General features: G+C 35.2%; 1 protein-coding gene across 1 annotated transcript; it reads right to left on the reverse strand.

The window, feature by feature from the left end:
• Positions 1-29: 29 nt before the first annotated feature.
• On the reverse strand, positions 30-16,331 carry LOC123528734 (plexin-B3-like). The gene is made up of 22 exons (XM_053522028.1): positions 15,144-16,331; positions 11,880-12,083; positions 11,581-11,700; positions 11,148-11,248; positions 9,932-10,061; positions 9,021-9,168; positions 7,864-7,969; positions 7,440-7,545; positions 7,044-7,142; positions 6,773-6,874; positions 6,436-6,541; positions 5,856-6,016; positions 4,807-4,991; positions 4,441-4,543; positions 3,701-3,870; positions 3,360-3,533; positions 3,027-3,114; positions 2,512-2,772; positions 2,105-2,266; positions 1,400-1,532; positions 1,025-1,130; positions 30-758 (listed from the first exon to the last, which is right to left on the reverse strand). The coding sequence occupies exons 1-22, from the start codon at positions 16,197-16,199 to the stop codon at positions 404-406; spliced, it is 4,176 nt and encodes a 1,391-aa protein (XP_053378003.1). The 5' UTR covers positions 16,200-16,331; the 3' UTR covers positions 30-403.
• Positions 16,332-20,648: the final 4,317 nt, after the last annotated feature.

Raw genomic sequence — 20,648 nt, forward strand, 5'->3', positions numbered from 1 at the left:
AATTAAAATGCGCTATCTTAAAAATTAGATGATCATGTAGATTTTTTATTCGTTGATAACAATATAGAATAAAATGTTTACGGAATATAATAACGTGAACATCATTTATTTGGCACAAGACCGCACGATTTCTAAAATCCAATCAAATAATCCGTTTTGAAAATTTAGAACCGCCCACTACCCCGTATGCTTCAGGAGGCACAACAGGGGAGCATTCCAGGAACGTATTGTTTTTGCGAAAAAAGGAGTTAGAACGGTTTTACTTAGCGGATAAATACACAACTGATGCTAATATTGCACAGCCGCTAACTGTAGTAAGTTATCGCTGGAGGGTATGTTCTGACAGGTATACAATGAGATGTACATGTATTCTTTTTAGTATGAAAGTCAAAGCTCATATGACTCATTTGCGCTCCATTGTTCCCACTCCATAGTTAACTGCATGCAAGTACGATCGATCATCAGCCATTTTAGGTACAAGGGTTACATCCGTCGCCGTCGCTCCCTCTAGCTGAATTTCTACTGTTATCTTGTTCTTTGCACGTAAAGAATCATGTGAACGCAGACTATCGTCTTGCAGGTGCTCGGCCAGGGGATGCTGGGAGGTGTCTCGCAGGTGCTCGGCCAGGGAATGCTGGGAAACTTGGTCGTCTGTGGTAAGTGTGTTGTAGGTGTCAACCACACCAGATTCTCTAATGTCCGAGTAGAGATCGGAGTATTCCATGCGCTTATCATAACAGTCGAAGGTAGGTGCCATCCTGTGATAAAATAATAATATACAAGTTGAGCGAGCTAACGGACAAAGAACAAGTTTTTAGATCGGATTTGAAGGTTCAGTTGTAAGACACCTGTCGACGAAACCAGGGTATTCCAGTAACATGTCACACTAAGGTATGCTTACGAACCAGGGAAGTTACTGCAGCCTATTTCAAGTGCACTACTCTCTAGTAAGCAAAAGACAAATTAAAAGCCACAGTTTCTGGCAAGTTTGTAAACTCTAGAATCTGGTATTATTGGCAATTACCTGTTTAATCGTATTATATCTGAATTCTCATTTAAGCTGTTCTGTTTAACTAGATGTCGTAGTCTGCTTTTCATTCTTCTGTACTGCCGACAGATCAAAATAGTGGCTGTAAGAGAAAAATATATAATCCATTATTTGTATATCTAGATATAATTATGTGGTAATGATTATTCTAATTCTAAAAGAAATAACAGTTTTGTCCCATATAAAACATCTAAGTTATGCAACATAATTATGATGAAGCAGGACTGGCATGTACATGTATTTCTAAAGTGCAACATTTGTTGAAAAATAAGATATTTCATTGAATAATTCTTGCATTCAATGCAAATGCAAAGTGATCACTTGTTCTGACACGAGAATGTCCTTGTTTACCTATTGAAATGATAAGAATGAGAACTGCAGCTATCCCTGCAGCAGACAGCAGCACAACAGGACTGCTGATCCAGTCTGTGCTTCCTTTGTACTGTACATACCCAATCATCTTATGTATGTTTCCAATGGTTACCTAAAATTATAATGTGTCAAATATATATATCAAATGCCTTAAATTATATTTCATTTTCATCAGTTACACGTTTAAAGGATAACAAAATTGACACATAATTTATTATGCAGGTCTATACAGTACCGTTTTGTCGTGTGTATTGGTATGCATAGACTTACCTATCTCTTGTCAGAGCTGTTCCTATACTAACTCTTACCATGCTAAATTTCTATAATGAACTTGTCCATCTTCCAATTTGGACAGTACCATTTACTGTTAAAAGGAATGCCTACCAAAAATATACTGACTGAATAGCGAACAGTGCAGATCATGATCAGAATGCACGGAAGTGCCGGCTGATCATGATCTAAACTGGTCGCAAAGGCAGAACCAGTCGTATCCAGTATGGTAAGGGCTAACGTTTAACAACTCCAGATTTAATATACTATCTTTGTTAACTTTATATTTCTTGTCATCCGAGAATTATATACTTTCAACAGACAGAATTCCAAGAAATGATAGTGGAGAGAGGTAAGTGTTTCAGATCATTTTGCATTCACCAATGGAATACACATAAGGTTTAAGTTCCTTACATTAACTTCTGGGTATTCAGCATGAGATATTCCACATTCGGGTTGAGTTTTAGGCGCAATGCAGGTTATATATGATGAAGTCAATTTTACTAACACACACGGTTCAACTCCCACTGTTATGTTGATATCAAATAAAGTAGCAACCTTGTTCAACCTGTTACCCTGAAATTACAAATTACAGACAAATCAGTTTGCAGGCAGGATAGAATATTTTCCAAAGTCACAATAATCTTCGTGCGCGCAACGTTTGCAATTCCAAGTTGGTTGTGACAGAGCTTTAAATTATGCAACTTTTACAGACTAATAACATATAAATATGCTGTGCCTGTAGGAATACTTGTCAAATAGGTCCACTAAAAATGAAAATGCAAACGAACAAACACAAGAAGTAAAAGATAAATTCCTACTTTAATTCTCAGATGCCGATCGTCTTCTTCGATTTGTACGACGTTATTGTCTGCCCGAAGATTGTCTATAGACGGATCCTGATAGTAAGATATTTCAACATTTTCTCGAATGTTGTCCAAGTGGAGAATAGATGTTACTTTGATGTATTCTGACAATTTATACGTATTCTCCATATTAAGTAACTCTTCCTTCAGACTCTGAGGTGCTCTTGGGGCCTTACATATTGCCGAACTCTCCGACTGTATAATGCAGTCCCCAATCTGTATCAAAAACATATTAACAGTAAATTGTTATAAAGCATAACCTCGTCTATATATGTATTTTGCTTTATTTTCGTGCTAAAGTTAATCGAACAGTGTATATCGAAAATAAAGTCGACAGAATCGTTGTCTACGCTAACATTTACTGCTAGAATATTTTACCAAAAACTGTTAGACAGGTGTAACAGTTCTAATAAATCAATATAGAACGTTGGTAGATGGAAAGTTGATTGATGCAATAATGATTAATTTACCTCGGTCACGTGTCCGTACGATAACGTTATTCTTGCATCATGGGCATTGTCCAGCTGCACACCCTCGACAGATATTTGTGTTCCACCACTAAAATTGAAGAAACAATAGACAAATAACTAATTTCTAGCTCAGCTGAAATAAAATCTTGGAAATGTATTACAAAATTGTTAATCACCTTTAGTAATTTTAACCAAAATTTCCACATGATTAATGCTTCGTGATACATGTACATCAAAATCACACTGTATGAATGTCATACTTACTTTATCGTTAACACGTGACTTAACAATGGCATTTCATCGAACGTAGCTCAAATTTGCAATAAACATTACCTTAAGAATGCCTTCTTTGGCGATATGGGATGTAGAGTTGGGTCAGTGACAAATCTGAAAGATGCAGATGCTTCCGAGACAACCGTTTTGCCGTCGATAGATAATGTGACTGTCGTGATATTACCACTGTATTCTCCAGCGACAGTGCAAACAATTGTGAAAGTACCTAAAAATCTGAAACAAGATGTTGAAAGAAAAGCTAATAATGAGTCTTGTTACAGGAATAATTGCGATCTTGTCTGTGACTAGGGACTACACTTTACACTCGTACAAATGTTATTGGATGTGTGCAAAGCAATAGTTTTCGAAAAATTCTTTAACTTTTCTAATATTTTACTTACACAGTTTCTCGCGGTATATCTGGCCTGACTTCCGGTTTAAGGCAGTGCTTGCCCCCGAGCAATAAACCGATGTGTCTGTTACCAATTCCTAGATTCTCGCCGTATATAGTTACTCGTGTCCCTCCAGCCTTTGGTCCGTACTTCGGTACAATATCTCCAACAGCTGGGATCTGCGTTTTCCAAATAATCACCATTTTAAAACAAACTAGATATTTAGCATGATGTGTGTAAAAGCAGCATGCCTTAAAGCCCTGCTCCGCGTCTATTCAAATTCTACTGTGTGTATGCAACCCATGATTACAATAGGTAACAGTTAACGGCCACGCGCCACACTTTAGCACGCAAAACCACAGGTATTTTATATAGAATTTTAAATAAAATAGACTCTATTTTGACAGGCGTGACTGTTCATAGTTAGGATTTTCATGCTTTTTCAGTGACAATTTAAGGTTAAAAGGTAGAACTAGAGCAGGTCTTTAAGTCCTTTTAAAAACAGAAACTTTATCATACATTACTTAGCAATACTAGGTTCAAGATTACCATTTAAAAAAAAAAAATCGTATACAATTATGAAATTATTGATGTTCCAGTCATATCTTTCAAGTTATGATCAAAAGATGAAAATTCCGTCATTCAAGTCAATGCTATTGTTTACAGTTATTTAAAGTTACGGAATAACATTGAGATCAGCACAAAATTTCATAAGAAATACAGAGATTTATGACATGTAGAACATTTACCCTATAAGAGTAAGTATCAGTTGTAATTGTTGTTTTTCCATTCACTGTAACATTAAGAGCCCCTGTTGTCTCGTTCACAGTTGACCCGGTATAGCAAACAAGCCTGAAAATGTAATGCCACAAAACGATATTTTACATAATGCTTATTGTCGACATAAATACTTCATAACAAACGAATTAAAAAGTTAAATCAGACAGACCACTTGTGTTTCTAAATTTACATCTAATACAGAATTTGATTTTTCGATGAAAATGAAACAGGAAGAAATGCACTTGAATTATAAAATTGAACAAACTACATGTAATTTGCTATTTATTCAGGCACAATTAAGTTTAATTTTTGGTGAACACAACAGCTTGTCTCACCGATTTGGTACACTTGTTTCAAAATCTCCATAGTCTGTGACAAGAAACTGTGTAACATCATCACTCAATTTGCAGGGAATATCCGCTATCTGTACACTGTCTATGTCCGACAGGTTCGAGCCAAGATTGGAACCATAAACAGTAATCTTTGTATGACCCGTCACCGGTCCATCTCTTGGTACCATCTATATAAAACAGAACCACAATTTGACGAAATAGACAATTCTAACAGTCCTAATATAAATATCCGATACATTGCTAGCATTCTGCAGGAACTTATTTTGATATTTTTACAATAATAAAATATTTATTTAGTGAACGTGACAAACGTGTACATAACAAAAAGATAGTAAGAAAGAAACATAGATTTTTTTATAGAATTTCAAGTTGATAATATATATCAACTGATTGAAATTAATCAAAACATTTGTTTTCTTTAATATGAATTAAGGCATCGCCTAGCATGGGGATTTATCTTTTATATATCCACTTACAACGAAATATTCAACAATCAAAAGAACTTGAGTGAAATTTCGCTCTACCAGTTTACATTTAGTGTCATCATACCTCTTTCAGCGAATATCATTCTTTGCAAAATTTACGGGAAGCCGTGACGATGACGTCATTCACGGCGTTCTCGCACTGACTTTAGGATTTTTTGTTTGTTTTTGCACTCCAAGCAGAAACTTGACGGCCTTTAACACTTCCTTACTGTTTTAAAAGTGTTTTTTTTTTTCAGTTGCATGTACAGTTTTCATTACGAAAAGGAAGTAAAAGAACCATGTTGGCGCGGTTTACGAATTTTTGTGACTAATTCGGGGTGCTCGGATGTTCATGCAGACAACCAGTCTGCGACGTGTACGTAAACCGGAACCGGAAAATATCGAAAAAATTGCCTCAGTATATGCAAACAACACAGACGAATAATTATATACGGACGTTACCGTCTTGGGGATTTTCATCCCCTATTAGGGTCTTATACATACAGTCTATCAACTTTTTATAATGTGCACAATCTGGAAAATATATAATAACTTAAAAGAAATCACCATGGAAATGGTAGGAGCAGGACACGTTGCCGTGGTGTAGTTTTCATGTCTATATTCACATAGGTTCTTGTTGACACACCATTCACAGTTATATCTTGTTTTGTTCAAAGCTCTACAGTGGCTACAGTCTTTGGCCAACCGAGTGCAGTTGTAAACTGTAACTAAAATATAAAATCTTATTTCAAAACTTACGTCTTAAGATATCAAATCTGGATACTTTATGCGAAACATTTAGAAAAAAAAAACTTAAATGAAAATGAAGAAATGACCGTTCATTAAGCCGGTGGTCTTCCATGCATTTTACCAGTATGTTCGTCCCTGCAGCATTGCATTTCAGAACTTAATCTAAATACTTGAGAAAATTATAATTCAGCACATCTTTTTGTTTCCTACGACAAAGAAGGCCCGAAGTTCAGCACTTTGACATTACATATGATATTTTAATAATGTCACCAAATCATGCAAATACATTCTTCTAGAGTAAACACAACGAAAAGAGTTCACTGAATGTTTTCTGATAATGCCCTTATTATTTAAAGTGGGCCCAGCAGATTATAAGACTCAGGACTATTGGAAATACCGAAATTTGCAAACTCGTCATCTATATCAGATGCTTTTTGACCTTTCGCACCATAGTAGATTCTGATTTTCTGGTCTTGTTTTGGCTGATCTGGCGATTGTTGTAACTGCAAATAAAGTTACAGTCAGTACTAGTATGTAGGTAGAAGGCAGTTTAGTGTTGTTTAGTACGAACAAGGTTAAAGTTAGTAATATCTTTTTGCATAATTGTTCGAAACCGCAACAGGTAACTAGTGTTTAGGAAATCTGTATTCAAAGTAACTTGTATACGAAATGTAATATATCAGGGACACTCGAGTGTATAGATATGGAAAGAAGTAAATGAAATTGTAACTTACATTGACGCTACAGAATATGGAGTTGTTGAAAGCAGCAGCCGTGGAAGATACTGCACCGGACGGCATCTTACAGGTGTATGTGTACTGGTTTGCAGTTATGGACTTGAAAAGAAAGAAATTTAATTTAATACAAATATATGAAAATAAATGTATTAAGAAAAAACTATTTGGTGTCCGTAGTGTTTTTTTATATAGGAGAGATTTTGCTACATTATTAACAAAGTACTCGTATTACGTTTGTCTGTAACTCTGTGGTAAGTAAATTTCTTACCGCTGGAATATGTATTCCGCGAAAGGGTACAGTGGTCAATACACCGGCATGTACAAAATGTTGCCCTCTTGTGTCTAATAATTGGGGGCATGTGTCTTCCTGGAAAAACAATAACACGTTTATCTTAGAACGACATCATTTATTTTTCTGTTTAAGGGTATAAAATGTACGTAAAACGATGAAGTAAGGTAGTTGCTATATTATTAATCAGCCGAATGTCTGGTAAAACACCTCCTTTTACCTAGCAAGTGAATAATATTTCAATTATATTTTACGAAATAAACTCAATGTAATCGAGTAACTTATTTCAACGAAGACCCACATCCACTGGTATGTCACAACTAACGTTAATGTCTAGTATCATGAGACACATATTTTTTAAATCTTTAAACCTACTGAAGATCTCAAATCGGCAGTGCATGGTGATCCATGTGGCAGACACATTGCTTCGTCTGTACACCAATCACAGTGTTGCTTTGATCTCCCGATACAGTCACGGCATCTACAGTAGTCGCGTCAATGTTTTATTTATATACAAAGTTGCATTTCAAAGTTGTAGATATAACAATAATTGTAAGATAAATCTTGAAATTAAAAAAATAGATATGGTTAATAGTAACCAGTAGGTAATACGAAATTGTACACACAGTTAGAACACAAATAACTGATTTGTACATATTTTCTTATACCATAGGTATTTTCCTGATTATTTCCAGTGATAAGATAGGTAGTATTGACTGAATGATATTAAAATTTTGCTATTTGTTTATAAATTTTTTGGCGTAATATAACTTGTCACAAGAACAATCCTTGTACATACCTGTTCAATCGTGCACACTCGAAAAACAAAATGTTCGTTTTAGAAAGCACTATATGCTCATTAGAAGCCGTTTGGACTGAAAGTGCTAATGTTGCCTCAACGTGCTCTGAAATAACATACACGTATTTTGACATATGTACTCAAACAGGGGCCTCCGTGGCCGAGTGGTTAAGGTCGCTGACTTCAAATCACTTGCCCCTCACCGATGTGGGTTCGAGCCTCACTCGGGGCGTTGAATTCTTCATCCATCCAGCTGGCTTATGGAAGGTCGGTGGTTCTACCCAGGTGCCCGCTCGTGATGAAATAATGCACGGAGGGGCACCTGGGGTTTCCTCAACCATTAAAGCTGGAAAGTCGCCATATGACCTATCATGTGTCGGTGCGACGTTAAATTCAACAAAATAAATAAATAAATGTACTCAAACAATACCTACAGTATGGAAACACAAATAAACACAATGATAACTCTCAATGACGCCCAGGGACAAAACATAAAACTTAATGAATGTCATTGGGTCGCATGCAATTGTATCGGCTACTATATTTTTGGTTGACAACAATACCTACGCATTTAGAAACTTGTATTGAAATAACTTATAATCCAATGCGCTGGCGTTGAATTTGATATATTCTTGTGATCATTATGTTGAGACCAGCAATTCAAAATAAGTACAGGGAAAATGCTTGAAATAAGGTAATTTTAGTTCGTTCTGATTGGTCAGTAATGTAAACAAACCCAAGAAGCGATTTGTGTTGAAAACTGAATTCATCTATTGCGTTTATTTACTACATTTGATAGGTACTGAAAAACAAATTCATGAAACGGTTTTTTTTCTCTCGCCATAACAACAATTTAGACAAGGGGTCATATCATTCAAGCGAAAAACAGCCTTCACGAATAAAGTGTCACTATTCACAATTATATTTTTCGTGCTTCATTTTCAGTAGGATAGTTCTTGAAGAAAAGTCTGATTATGTTACAATGGAAGTCTATGGGAAAACAAACGTTGGTCTTTTACCTGTAACTTATTCTTTGAAAACAACAACATTAAATCAATAAGCAAACTACAATTATCTATTTGTAAATAAAAGACGTTTTAAATGTTTCATCTTAACTCATTAAGATTTTATGTGTTTTATAACATACGAGATGCTACCTTTAACAAATGGTAAAGTGCACGAAAATACACTCCCATTCCGCTCAGCTTGTATGTCAGTTCCAATGCTGGGTATTTCATTGATGAGTCTGCATTGGTATACGTCCTCTGTACGAGGTTTCGGCAAGTTTTCTAGTGTCAACGTCAACTGTTTGTCAAAATGAATATAATACATGACTTTAAGATACATTTTGGTTTCAAATTATATATAATTTTAGTATAAATTTGCATGTCTGTACACAAACCGATCATTTTTGTAAGACTGAGTTGCATAAGTACGTAAGGCTTATGGCGTAGATGACGGACCCCCGCCTCCCCCACGCCCCCTCCTGACCTTGGATGAATTAAACAACATATTTCAAGTAAAGCCCACGATAGGTGTCATAATTTACGTTAGCTACAAGAAACAGTATCCTCTAGTCGGGAAATCACACGCGACCAGCAATCGATCCCAAATAGCTAACATTTAACCCTGGTAATCACTCTATCATAAACTCGCTATGGCAATGATTATCAGTGAATACATGTTCAATATACTATCTTTAATTATACCAAGCACATACATTATATTGGTGCAAAATTTAGGGAACTGATTCAGTATAATGCCACTAACTAGTACCATTAGAAATATATTTTCACATACAGTAACTAAATATTGGTCAGACTATCTTCTTGGATTCGTTTTAAATCCATCCCGGGTATTCATTTGTGAGAAGTAACAACGGGAAGGGATGTATACTGATGTTAAAATATCGTAGTTCTATACATTTGTTTATTTTTTTTTCTGTAAAAATGCATGTACTGTATAATATCTTTGTAACAGAGGGCAATAAATATTATTAACCTCCCCCCCCCCCCCCCCCCCCAAAAAAAAAACCCAACTAATAAACGGAAACTAAGCAGCAACTTACGGTAACGTTTGTGTTACTGGAGACGTTTACAGGTATATTAGACGGCGTCACGTGCATCCGAGATACGCAGTCGCGTATTGAGGACAACCAATGATTTGGTTCATCTGAACAGTTAGATTGTCTTGTTGCTCTGTGAAAAATACACACACATATAGTTATCAGTACCAATTTCCTGGTTGCTTTACAAAAATGCATATATAATCATCAGTATTAAGTACGAAAACACACACACACACAAGTAGACAGTAGACAGTATTTATTTAGGCTATACGAACTAATCACCACCACATATTTAACATCAAGTCCACTAACCCAATAAGATTAGTTTCGATGCTACTTTTTATACACACCTGAATTGTACTATACATTCGCACTGGTTCAACATTTGCATATATACTCAAATCTATGTTATCACGTCTCACAAATCAGCAGCGACATTTTAGGGGTTTTTTTTACTGATTGGGACCAGAGAAGCTATAATCATTCTCTCTCTGAAAGTTAACTGGATCTCGAGGATACAATGAACCCATAAGATAGTTGGCATTAGAGCATAAATTAGATTCGTAGTTAACTTTCCCCGTGTGGATACAAGTTGATTATAAATTATTATTATAGAGGATATAACAACTAATCCTCATGTTATATATATCATCAGTTTACAATTTCTTGTTGGTCATCGAAGTACATTCTTCGCTATACTATGTTACTTTGCGACTGGAATACAAATACATGTACTAGTACCCTATTCTTTGTTAGTTACGGATTTTGAATTGAAATAAAGTGACATGACTCACTTAGACTGTTTTACTATACTAAAAGCTAAACCGCCATTGATATTTTGCCATTGTCATGAAATGCTAGTGTATTTTTAATGTAGTGTAAGCTCAGAACAACATGTTGATGGCAATGAAAAATCAAACATAACACAAATTTATTAATTTTACGATTTCATCCATTTTTGAAAAGTCACACACAAATACACTTAAACCTAAGCAGAAAATATCCATTGCACATCTTTAGCCAATACTGGCATTTGATGAACTTTTCGGCCTTAAACAAAATCAGGGAACCAGTATCTTTTGACAATTACGTGTGCTTCAACAAGATTACCTTTTAACAGTACACATATACTTTATTTGTTAATCTAAAAGAAATGGCGCTACAAATGGGAAAAAAAACTAATAAAGAAGTCAATCAATGTGTTATTTTCATTTACCTTTGTTTGTAGACACACCAACCACACAGTGGATTTCGGCCGGTCATTGTGTCGGAGCACGTGGTATACTCAGAGCAGTTGGAACGTGAGAACAAGAACACCTTTGAAGGTAAAATGTTCATTTCTAATCATAATTCACTAGAAACTTACAGAAAATCGTTACAATTAAAAGTACTAGGCGGTGGTACGTAGTGATGCATATGTTTGGCCAGGTGCCTATAGTGATATGCTCCAAAACACGGGCCAACATTTTGCAATAAACATGTTCACACATCTGCAGTAGGATTAATGCAAAGTCACACTCTTGCAAGTTTTTTTTTTAAGTTCAGCGAGATATATCATGATGTTGTATATATATAAAAGCTAATCAATCATAAATTACTGCTGGTTTATTTGTTTTGCTTGTAGAAGAGAGAAAATAATTAAAATATACATTTTTACTGCTCATCACATAAATCGTATCGTCATCTTGTATGTGCACACGCTTTATAGACTTTCTCACATTTGCTGTGCTAATCACTTGGAGAGGAGATTCCAGGCTTTCCATTGTCATCTGTAAAATACAGGCAAAGTAGGTGGTTTACAGAAAGATTAAACGCGACTTGTAGAAGGGTTCAGCGGCTTATATTTTGCTATTCCAAACACGTCAATATAGGAATACTTGAGCAGGACAGATACTTTATTTGTTACAGTTACTTGAGATGGCCGTCTTAGCAAAGCATAAGCAATTACCTGAACTATATGTCCAGTGGATGTTCCGGCAATTATCACAATGTTTCCTTTAGCATTTCTGGCTCCGTTTAGTGCTGTAACAGAACCCTTCTCTGCGTGTAGTAGATATCTCGATGTCATCGAAAAGGTTATATTCCCTATCACGTAGAAGAAGGTCGGATACGGATTTTCACAGGAAAAATTATAGTCATGGAATTTATGTTGCTGAAAAGTAAAAGTCCATTATTGTGCAGAACCTTACTTTTGTGTAACATCTAATAATTTGAAAATTTGTATTGTTTTAGAAAATTTGTCACTGACTGTAGATGCGGGTGGGAATATTCAATTCTAGGGACGGTATTTCTGTAGGCATCTAGTAAAACAAGTAGTAATTTATTACATACGGTATTTTACATTTTCAGAACAAAGCAAAACGAAATACTTTCTTTGCTGGACTCTGTCTTCTGGTACATGTGGTAGCTAATTTAAAAAAAAACGCGGGAAAATAACACCTGTTAGGCATAGGAAACAGTGATCAATATAATTGCACCTTACTAATCCTACCAGGTGTTCTGTATTACAAAAGTGATTCTCATGTGACATTTTGATACAAGCAAAACTGTATTATCTGCACTATAAAATACTTACAAGTATTTCATTTTGTTATCGGCTTGTTACAAGTTATTTTTTCACTATAAGTAAGTTGACCAAATCACAGGAACCAGGTTTTGAGGGGTAAATCAAATACATATGAATAAATCCTAAATGTTTTTGTTGTGCAAAAAAGTATCATATTGTGTCTTAAACCGTTTTCTTTTTCCACTCATTTGTGTAATTGCAAGGGAAGTAAACTAATAGATATCTCTGCTTATAAGTACTAGCCCAAGGCAAGAGTTGTCATTCTTTGTGGATCACAACTTTAAATTAAATATTTAAACTTCTGTAACTGATATTAACAAAATTATCATAAATTTCACATTTGTGAAACCATTTTTGGTTTTGTCAAGGACTTGGAAATCATTATCTAGACTTAATTTAATGTGTTTCTATCATTGAAAATTTTAGGGTCTATCTCTACACCTGTAAACAGTAATGAAATAATGTCATTTCAAAGACGCACGCAAGTAAAATTCTGACTTAATTTTATCATTTGTAGCGTAAAATACGGTACGCAAGAAAGTGATATCCTACTGGTAGTAGATGCAGATAAAAATATTCCTACAGAGCCTCGTTACCGCCAAAACCGATAGCATTGAACCGAATATTTCCATCTGCATCTACAAACAGTGATAGATTATTATGATCTCCCATGATCTGTATGTTATAGGTCTGTATGACCCTTCTTAATTGCAGGCAATGTTACTAAAATACAAACAAAAGTAATTACTTCTTATTTTAAAATTCATTTAATGTGTAGTTAACTGTATCAACGTTCACAATTAGAAAGGAAATAATTAAATGGCTTTCCTGAAAAAGAGGTATTTACCCTTGACCTCTCAACACACACACAAACCAAAACATAATAGTCATGGGAAAAAGGAAACAATTCCGTTAAAACTTCCTTGTAGTCATAGGCCACTTCGTACCTTTCATCCGTTCCGCGAGATTGCATGCGCAATCTAACGTTATTCACAAAAAAGACGGTAAAGGCTGAACACCACTAAATCCGGCTGTTCTTTATTTCATATAAAATCCACTTACTTCATAACGGTTTTTCGACATTTTCTAGCATATCAGATTTTCAGAGACTCACACAAAGAACTATATCGCTACTTTAGAAAATCAAAAAGAAGGGGGTGGTCAGCTTTCATATAAGAAAACTACAGTTCGTTAGATACAACCTGCAGAATTTACTACTTTTCGCTTCTTTCAATTTCTCTTTTCGAGACATTAAATTCTTACGCCGCCATTTTTACCTAGCATGCGACAGGGACATGCTGATTTCGACAGAATGCAAAGTGATACATATTGAATCGCGGTAGGGTAAAAGTAAACACGTTGCTGTTGAGAAAAGGCACTAGGAAAGAAAAAATGATTAGCAGTACATGTATTTATATTTGGACTACTTTGGAGGCTTACATTTGATTTGGTAGTGATCAGCCTAAAGAACAAAATTGAATCGACACGGCTGCATGATATGAAAGCCAGGAACTATTTTTTTTTAACGGAAGATGAATTACGATTGAACATGGGCGGGTCTTTTTGGCTGTTTAGACGTTGAAAAGATCGATATATCCCGACATTTACTTACATTTATCATGATTTTCTGATATTTATGGAAAGCAAACCACTTATTATTGTAGCAAGCTACCTGTTTAAAATAGCATTTCTTAAAAATTCTTAAATTATACGAGCTTTGGTCTCTCTCTAAGTGCCGTGACCGACTTGACCGCAACTGCCTCGGTAGCCTAGTGGTAGAGCGTCCGCTTCGAGAGCGGGAGGTCGTGGGTTCGATCCCTGGCCGCGTCATACCAAAGACGTAAAAAATGGTACTAGAAGCTTCCTCGCTTGGCGCTCAGCATTAAGAGGATAGTGCTAGGACTGGTCAGCCCGGTGTCAGTATAATGTGACTGGGTGGGATATCATGCCACGTGTCTACGGGGTGATATTCCAGTGAGGCAGCACTATAAAGTTGGGCATTGTGCTCACTGCTACAAGTAGACACCGTCGTTTATATGACTGAAAAATTGTTGAAAAAGACATTAAACCCGAACACACACGACTTGACCGCGTCATTTTATTGTAGAGAATATGTTTCCTTAGTAATAAAAATGTTCTCAAGGAACTAAAAACATGGATTGTAACAAAATATTATTATATTACTAATGAGGCATTGACCGCGGGAGCTACGTTCTGCATATCAATTCATTATGACACACATTTATGTTACACTGTTTTAAAACGTTCAAAGGATTAGGAGAATGTCGGATGGATAGGAAATACTCCGACGCTGCACTTAAACTTCGTATATGGCATTGATCTTCACCGCCGTGACTGTACGTTGTGAGAATTTAAACCGAGCAAACACGATATAATTACGCACAGACGGAAGGGCCGAAAGCAATATGTCTTCCAAGAATGTGTGGCGAGGCTGACAAGGGGAGAAATACAAAAATCATCAAAAGAAAAAGTTTGCTGTCTCCTAAAATCATGGCTTGATATAAATACAGAGTAAATAAAGATTGTAAGTTAGTTAGTGCACGCTTAAACTGGCATTTAAATTTACTCAACTATTATGCTAAATGATCTATGATCATTGAGAGAAAATAATTGCGAATAATAAACCTTTTCATTGACGCAGTTGGGCGTAGACCTTAAGTCTGGCAGATATCTTTCAGACGGATCTTGAACTTTACATGAAAACGCATGTATCTTTTTGGCTTGTAAAATCTCATTATCCAAGTCTTTAAGCTTCGACACACAAAACACACTGTCACCAGAAGGTTTGGTAGGGTCGTTTCCTCGTGTAAACACACCAACAAAAACCCTGTCTGAGCCCGCGAATGCGACAGAATCAGGGACTTCCAATATCACTGCCTCTTGGATCAGATTGTATTCAGTACCGTTGTGTAAACAACTAATCACTATGTCTGTGTATGACTTAAAGTCTGTGTCATTTTGGCAAATTCTGACAAGTTTTGATACATATTTGGTGTGTCCAACGTATTTCTTTTGGTTTGTCACAAAATAGGTATACCAGTTGTACTGAAACCCTGCTTTGTAATAGATAATATAGTCATGTAAACTTGCATTCTTTATAACCGTGAAAAGACCTTTTGTACCGCGTTGACTTAATGGTTCAAAGTCTATGAAACTTCTTGTGCTTATAGCATACTCGTATGAAAGGTACCCAAAGTTTGATGTGCTTGCAACTATTCCTTTCCCAAACGTAACGGCTAACGTAACGCTCCCATCTCTTGTCAAAACACCTTGCGCAGGACGACTTCGATCCGTAGAAACCTTTAGTGGTGCATGTATCCAAGTATTGTTCCTGAGAATGATTCCAATATTCTCTGTACTTCTGACTTCACATATTCCACCTTTGCCTGTTCCACATACTAGCAGTTCTTTCCTTTTGTCATTCACCAGTAACACTTGATTCACGTTACCGCATAGAATCGTTGATCTACTGCACGTGTTGGCTGAATGATTCATGCTCAAATCTTTGTTTAGCACATACATCATATTGGTACCTCCAATGTAGAGTTTTTCATTGAAAATACACAAATTTTTCAAAGGACCATTCAAGGCAACTGACACAGACCGCTCATCGAGCGCGCCACTGAAAGAAGCCAACATGACTGAAACAAAAACACGCTGTATCCTTGTGAAACTATACATTTTACTTTGTATATTACTTTTCCGCCATGACAATGGTTAAAATTTAATTTTGTTCAGCAGAACATAGCCAGCTTATAGAAAATGGTGATAACATTTCCCTGAAAGTATATAACTGCGAGGAGATGATGCGCAGAAGAAATTTATTCACGTGAATCATTTCCGTTTTCCAGCGATTGTGAAGATTGTTACTCAACCAGCAAAAATCCCCGCACGATGTATAAAGCTGTACATACAGCGTATAACGGGTTCAAATCACCTGGCAGTTAAATATTTTCTTGACTATCAATGACCACGGGGTCATATATATTAAACATATACGGAGTACGGAACTGTTGAGAAAACTATCAGTAAGACAGTGTTCTCAAAACTATGAATAAAACATAGTTAGCAAAAATATATGAAGAGAAATGAAGAGAAATTATAGATCTAATTGCTATTAAAACGAGAACCTAATCCAAAAATAGCCAAGAAATACCAACTGAAGTTAAAATAGACCATAATTCTGACAAAATGCGATTATGAGAGAGAGTTACGGTTCTTGGCCTACGAACTGTACATCAAAGCTGTCACTAAGCCCTCATAGTATTTAAGAAATGTGTACCAACGAAGAATTTCCAATTTTCTAAGTAAATAAAGGGCCATAATATTGACAAAATGCATGTCACAGTAAATGGTTCTTGGTCAATGTTCTCACGCGCTCACATAAGAATGATTTAAGTTTAAAAGCTATTAGTATTTAAGTATTGTGGACCAAATTGAAAATCCCAGCCTTTTAAAGAACTGTTATTCTGACGAAATTCATGACTCATCTAATAGTAATAAACAAGTCTGCAAATTTTCAAAACTAGTGTTTTTATGGTATGGTTTGTCAAAGTGAACAAAAGCAAAACTATTAATCGTCTTAGAACAAAATGGCCAATTTTCCCGCCAATTATGGTTATTACCCTATCTACTGGTCAAGTGTGCAATGTTTCAAAGCTATAGTTCATATGCTTTTTGAGAAAAAGTGCACTTCAACAAAATAATTTAACCAACGCCCATGTCGACGCTGACACCGACGATCAAGTGACGATAATACCTCGTCGTCGTTTTTTTTTTAATTCAGATGAGCTAAAATCGTCCGAAGCAGTTACTAGTCGATGACTAAGAAATCCAGATAAGGAAATTTACTCAACATCATACCAGAAAGTCACCTACAGGAAGCGGTGCTTATTGTTTATTGTTTCTTTCTCGCTCTTTGTACAGAGACTTCTAACACATGGTTTTGTACTTTGATTGAGGTTTATATGAACTGCCCTTTGTACGTTTTATACATTTATTCGACTCATCAAAGTTCCTTAGTACTATGACTACTCCATAATTAAATTAAAGTCGTTTATCTCAACCTATCCACATTTAAACACAATCGAACAGTTTTGCCTGTTATCACGCCTATGTATGTTGGTCGCACGAAGAATTGTTTTCGTACAACTGATTATGAAGTGTTAACGGATTACAGGACGCTAAGAATTCTGTTACTGGATGCTCAGAAATCCGTTATCGTGGTTCGTGTCACCGTGACGTGTTTATGTGCTTCAGTGAGAGGACATAGCGATGTGGTAGGCAGTACGATAAAGGTGAAATCGAGGTCTTGGGTTCAACAGGCCTTAAATATTTTATCGGACTATTTCACTGTTCTATATTAGTGCAAACGGTATTCTGCACCGTAGTTACATGAGGCATCCAGTGTAACGAATCGGGTTCTGGTATGACAAAAGCACAATCGAAAGATAGTTAAAACAACCTTGTTTGTTTAGTATCCCGACGTATTAAACTCTCCATTTGACTACATTCAACTTCCAACACTTACCTTCCCACTTCAACTTTCAACACTTTTAATTTTAAAGAAACAACCAACCGACTACATTTCCCAGAAATCCTAAGTGCCTAAAATTCCATATAGCAAAATGTTCCTGTATTTCCATAATATGCAAAAGTTAAAGATGTTTTTGTCAGAACAATTGAAAGTGTTTTAATGAATTTATATCATTTAGTTTGTTTTGCACGACAATATCTCATTCTAAACGTTATACATCCAGATTATAGTTAAAACGTCTTTTCTGGAAAAAATACCTTTTTATATTTTTTGTGCATTTTTTCCGCTTGCAATTTTTTATTTTTAAATGCGTCTTATGTCGACTTACCTCTCTTCCTTTCTCTAGGCCTACACACGATGGAAGGTGGTGGAGGAGGCGGTGTTTCCGACTGTGCTGGAAAACACCTTGCATACCAGACTGGCATTTCCAGAGATTTCACTTGTGTTGGAAAAACTCCGTCTTATACCCCGGTAATGTAATGTTTCACTGCAGATAATAAAACAAGCTTGAACTATTACGTTGCTTTTGTCCTTGTAACGTCTGCTTAAAGGTGGTCAATCACATTTAAACAACATTTAATGACATTTTTTACTTTTTGTATATTCTGGTAGAGAATTATTTAAGGAACAAAAAGACCGATTACATAGAGTTAAATTCCTATTTGAAATGTATATTTTATTATTTTTATAAAATTTTGTAATTACTCCCCTTTAATATGAAAGTATATAAAAAGTTGGGTATTTCTTTTTATTTCGATACAATGTCTAGTTTTACATTTGTATTTGATAGACATATCAATTATTGAACAATCTGAACCAAAATGTAAGTTTAAAAGCTGTGTGTAGCTTCTGAATTCATTTATTTCCAATCTATCTTGGTTGCGCAACCAAGATAGGCAAAGGGAGGTAATAATAATTTTTCAAACTTGCGTTTCTAATGAATTCCATCTAAATACATATTTTTTAATGCAAATATTTTACAAATATATTACAATATGTCTAATATTTATACATTTCCTTAGGCAAAGTATGTTTATCAAATTTATACTTATGATAAAATAACTCTATCTTGGTTGGGCAACCAGGATACAAAAATGAAATTTTAAAAATTGTATTAAGTGTTAAGTGAACATAAATGAGTGTAAATGATCAGATGCTAAAGTTTCGAACAAATCCGTTACATGGCCAAAATCTGATTATCCACCTTTAAAGTTAATACATACTGTTTATATCTTTCCGGGATCATTGATGTGCATGATCACACATTAATCCGCGATTTTTTGTGGTCTTTATGTCCCCACACATTAATGTGGGGGCATATAGCGTTGCTGCTGTCCGTACGTCCCGAAATTTTGTGTGTTTTTCTCATGTAAATACAATTTGTCACATCACTCTTACCTGTTATCACAAGTGCATATATTAAAGGCCTAGGCCTAGATTTTGGCAGTGGGCCAAGGGATTTCTGTCTTCACCAGCACAGTTGGGGGCTAATGACCATCACAGTATGGTTCCAATAAACAACGGTCATTGTTTATTGGAGAGTCAGTCTACCTTTCAAGTGTATCAATTAGTGAGAAGGGGAAACAAAGTAATTTATTTTAAATTAATGAATAATTAATAACATTTAAAGTTATACTAGGTTTTTTTGCATTTCTATGTAAAGAAAAATATTGTTGATCAAACACAATAATAAAATAATCAGAAACTTATTTTCACAATAATAAAATAATGAAAAACTTTCTTAAAGAAATATGCAAGTTTTTATTTTTTCAAATTCTGTCTGGAGAATGTGATATTTCAGAAAAATGTGACTTTCACTCATCTAAAGCTTGCAGAATAATGTAGATAACATTTGTCTAAAATTGAAAACAGAATGTGCATTTTTTAAAGTTACAAAGCAAAGCATGAAAAAAGTCACTTTTGGCAACATACTGAAAATGAAAGTTGAGTATAGATGGAAAACAATAATTTTATATTATTTTTTTGTCAGCACAAAGAACTCATGAAGTTTTCACTATACTTGTGTTTTATTATCTTTATTATTTTCAATATTATTACTGTATCTTTTATCATCCTATATGTAATATAATAATAATAATAATAATGATAATGATAATAATAATGATAATAATAATTATTATTATTATTATTATAACATTAAAGTAACAGTTATTATAATCTACATAATATCAAAATAATAATAATTATCATTATCATTCCACATTCACTGAAGAAAAATTAATTTCTTTCAACTCCACTGCACACATCTTCATGGTCTAGTTGGGGTCCCTGCTGTGCTAATTGCCCTCTAATCAGTTACTGTTACATAATCGCTGATAAGCAGCAGATAAGATGGGAGTTGTATATTGGATTTGGGGGTTGACAGGGGTGGGGGGGGTGGGGGGGGGGGGCACTTATATAGTAGTTAATCTAGGCCTTTAAGACTATTCGCAAGTAAATTATTTTAGACCATTCCATCAGTTTCTTTTGTAACAGTTTGCAGGAAACTTATTTGGACCTAATTGCATCAAGTGAGGAGCCTTGGCAACATTTTCAGGGAGGTTATTGCACATGTGTAAGAAAACCAAATCTTC

Source organism: Mercenaria mercenaria, chromosome 13, assembly GCF_021730395.1.
Source record: "Mercenaria mercenaria strain notata chromosome 13, MADL_Memer_1, whole genome shotgun sequence".
Classification (NCBI taxonomy): Eukaryota; Metazoa; Mollusca; class Bivalvia; order Venerida; family Veneridae; genus Mercenaria; species Mercenaria mercenaria.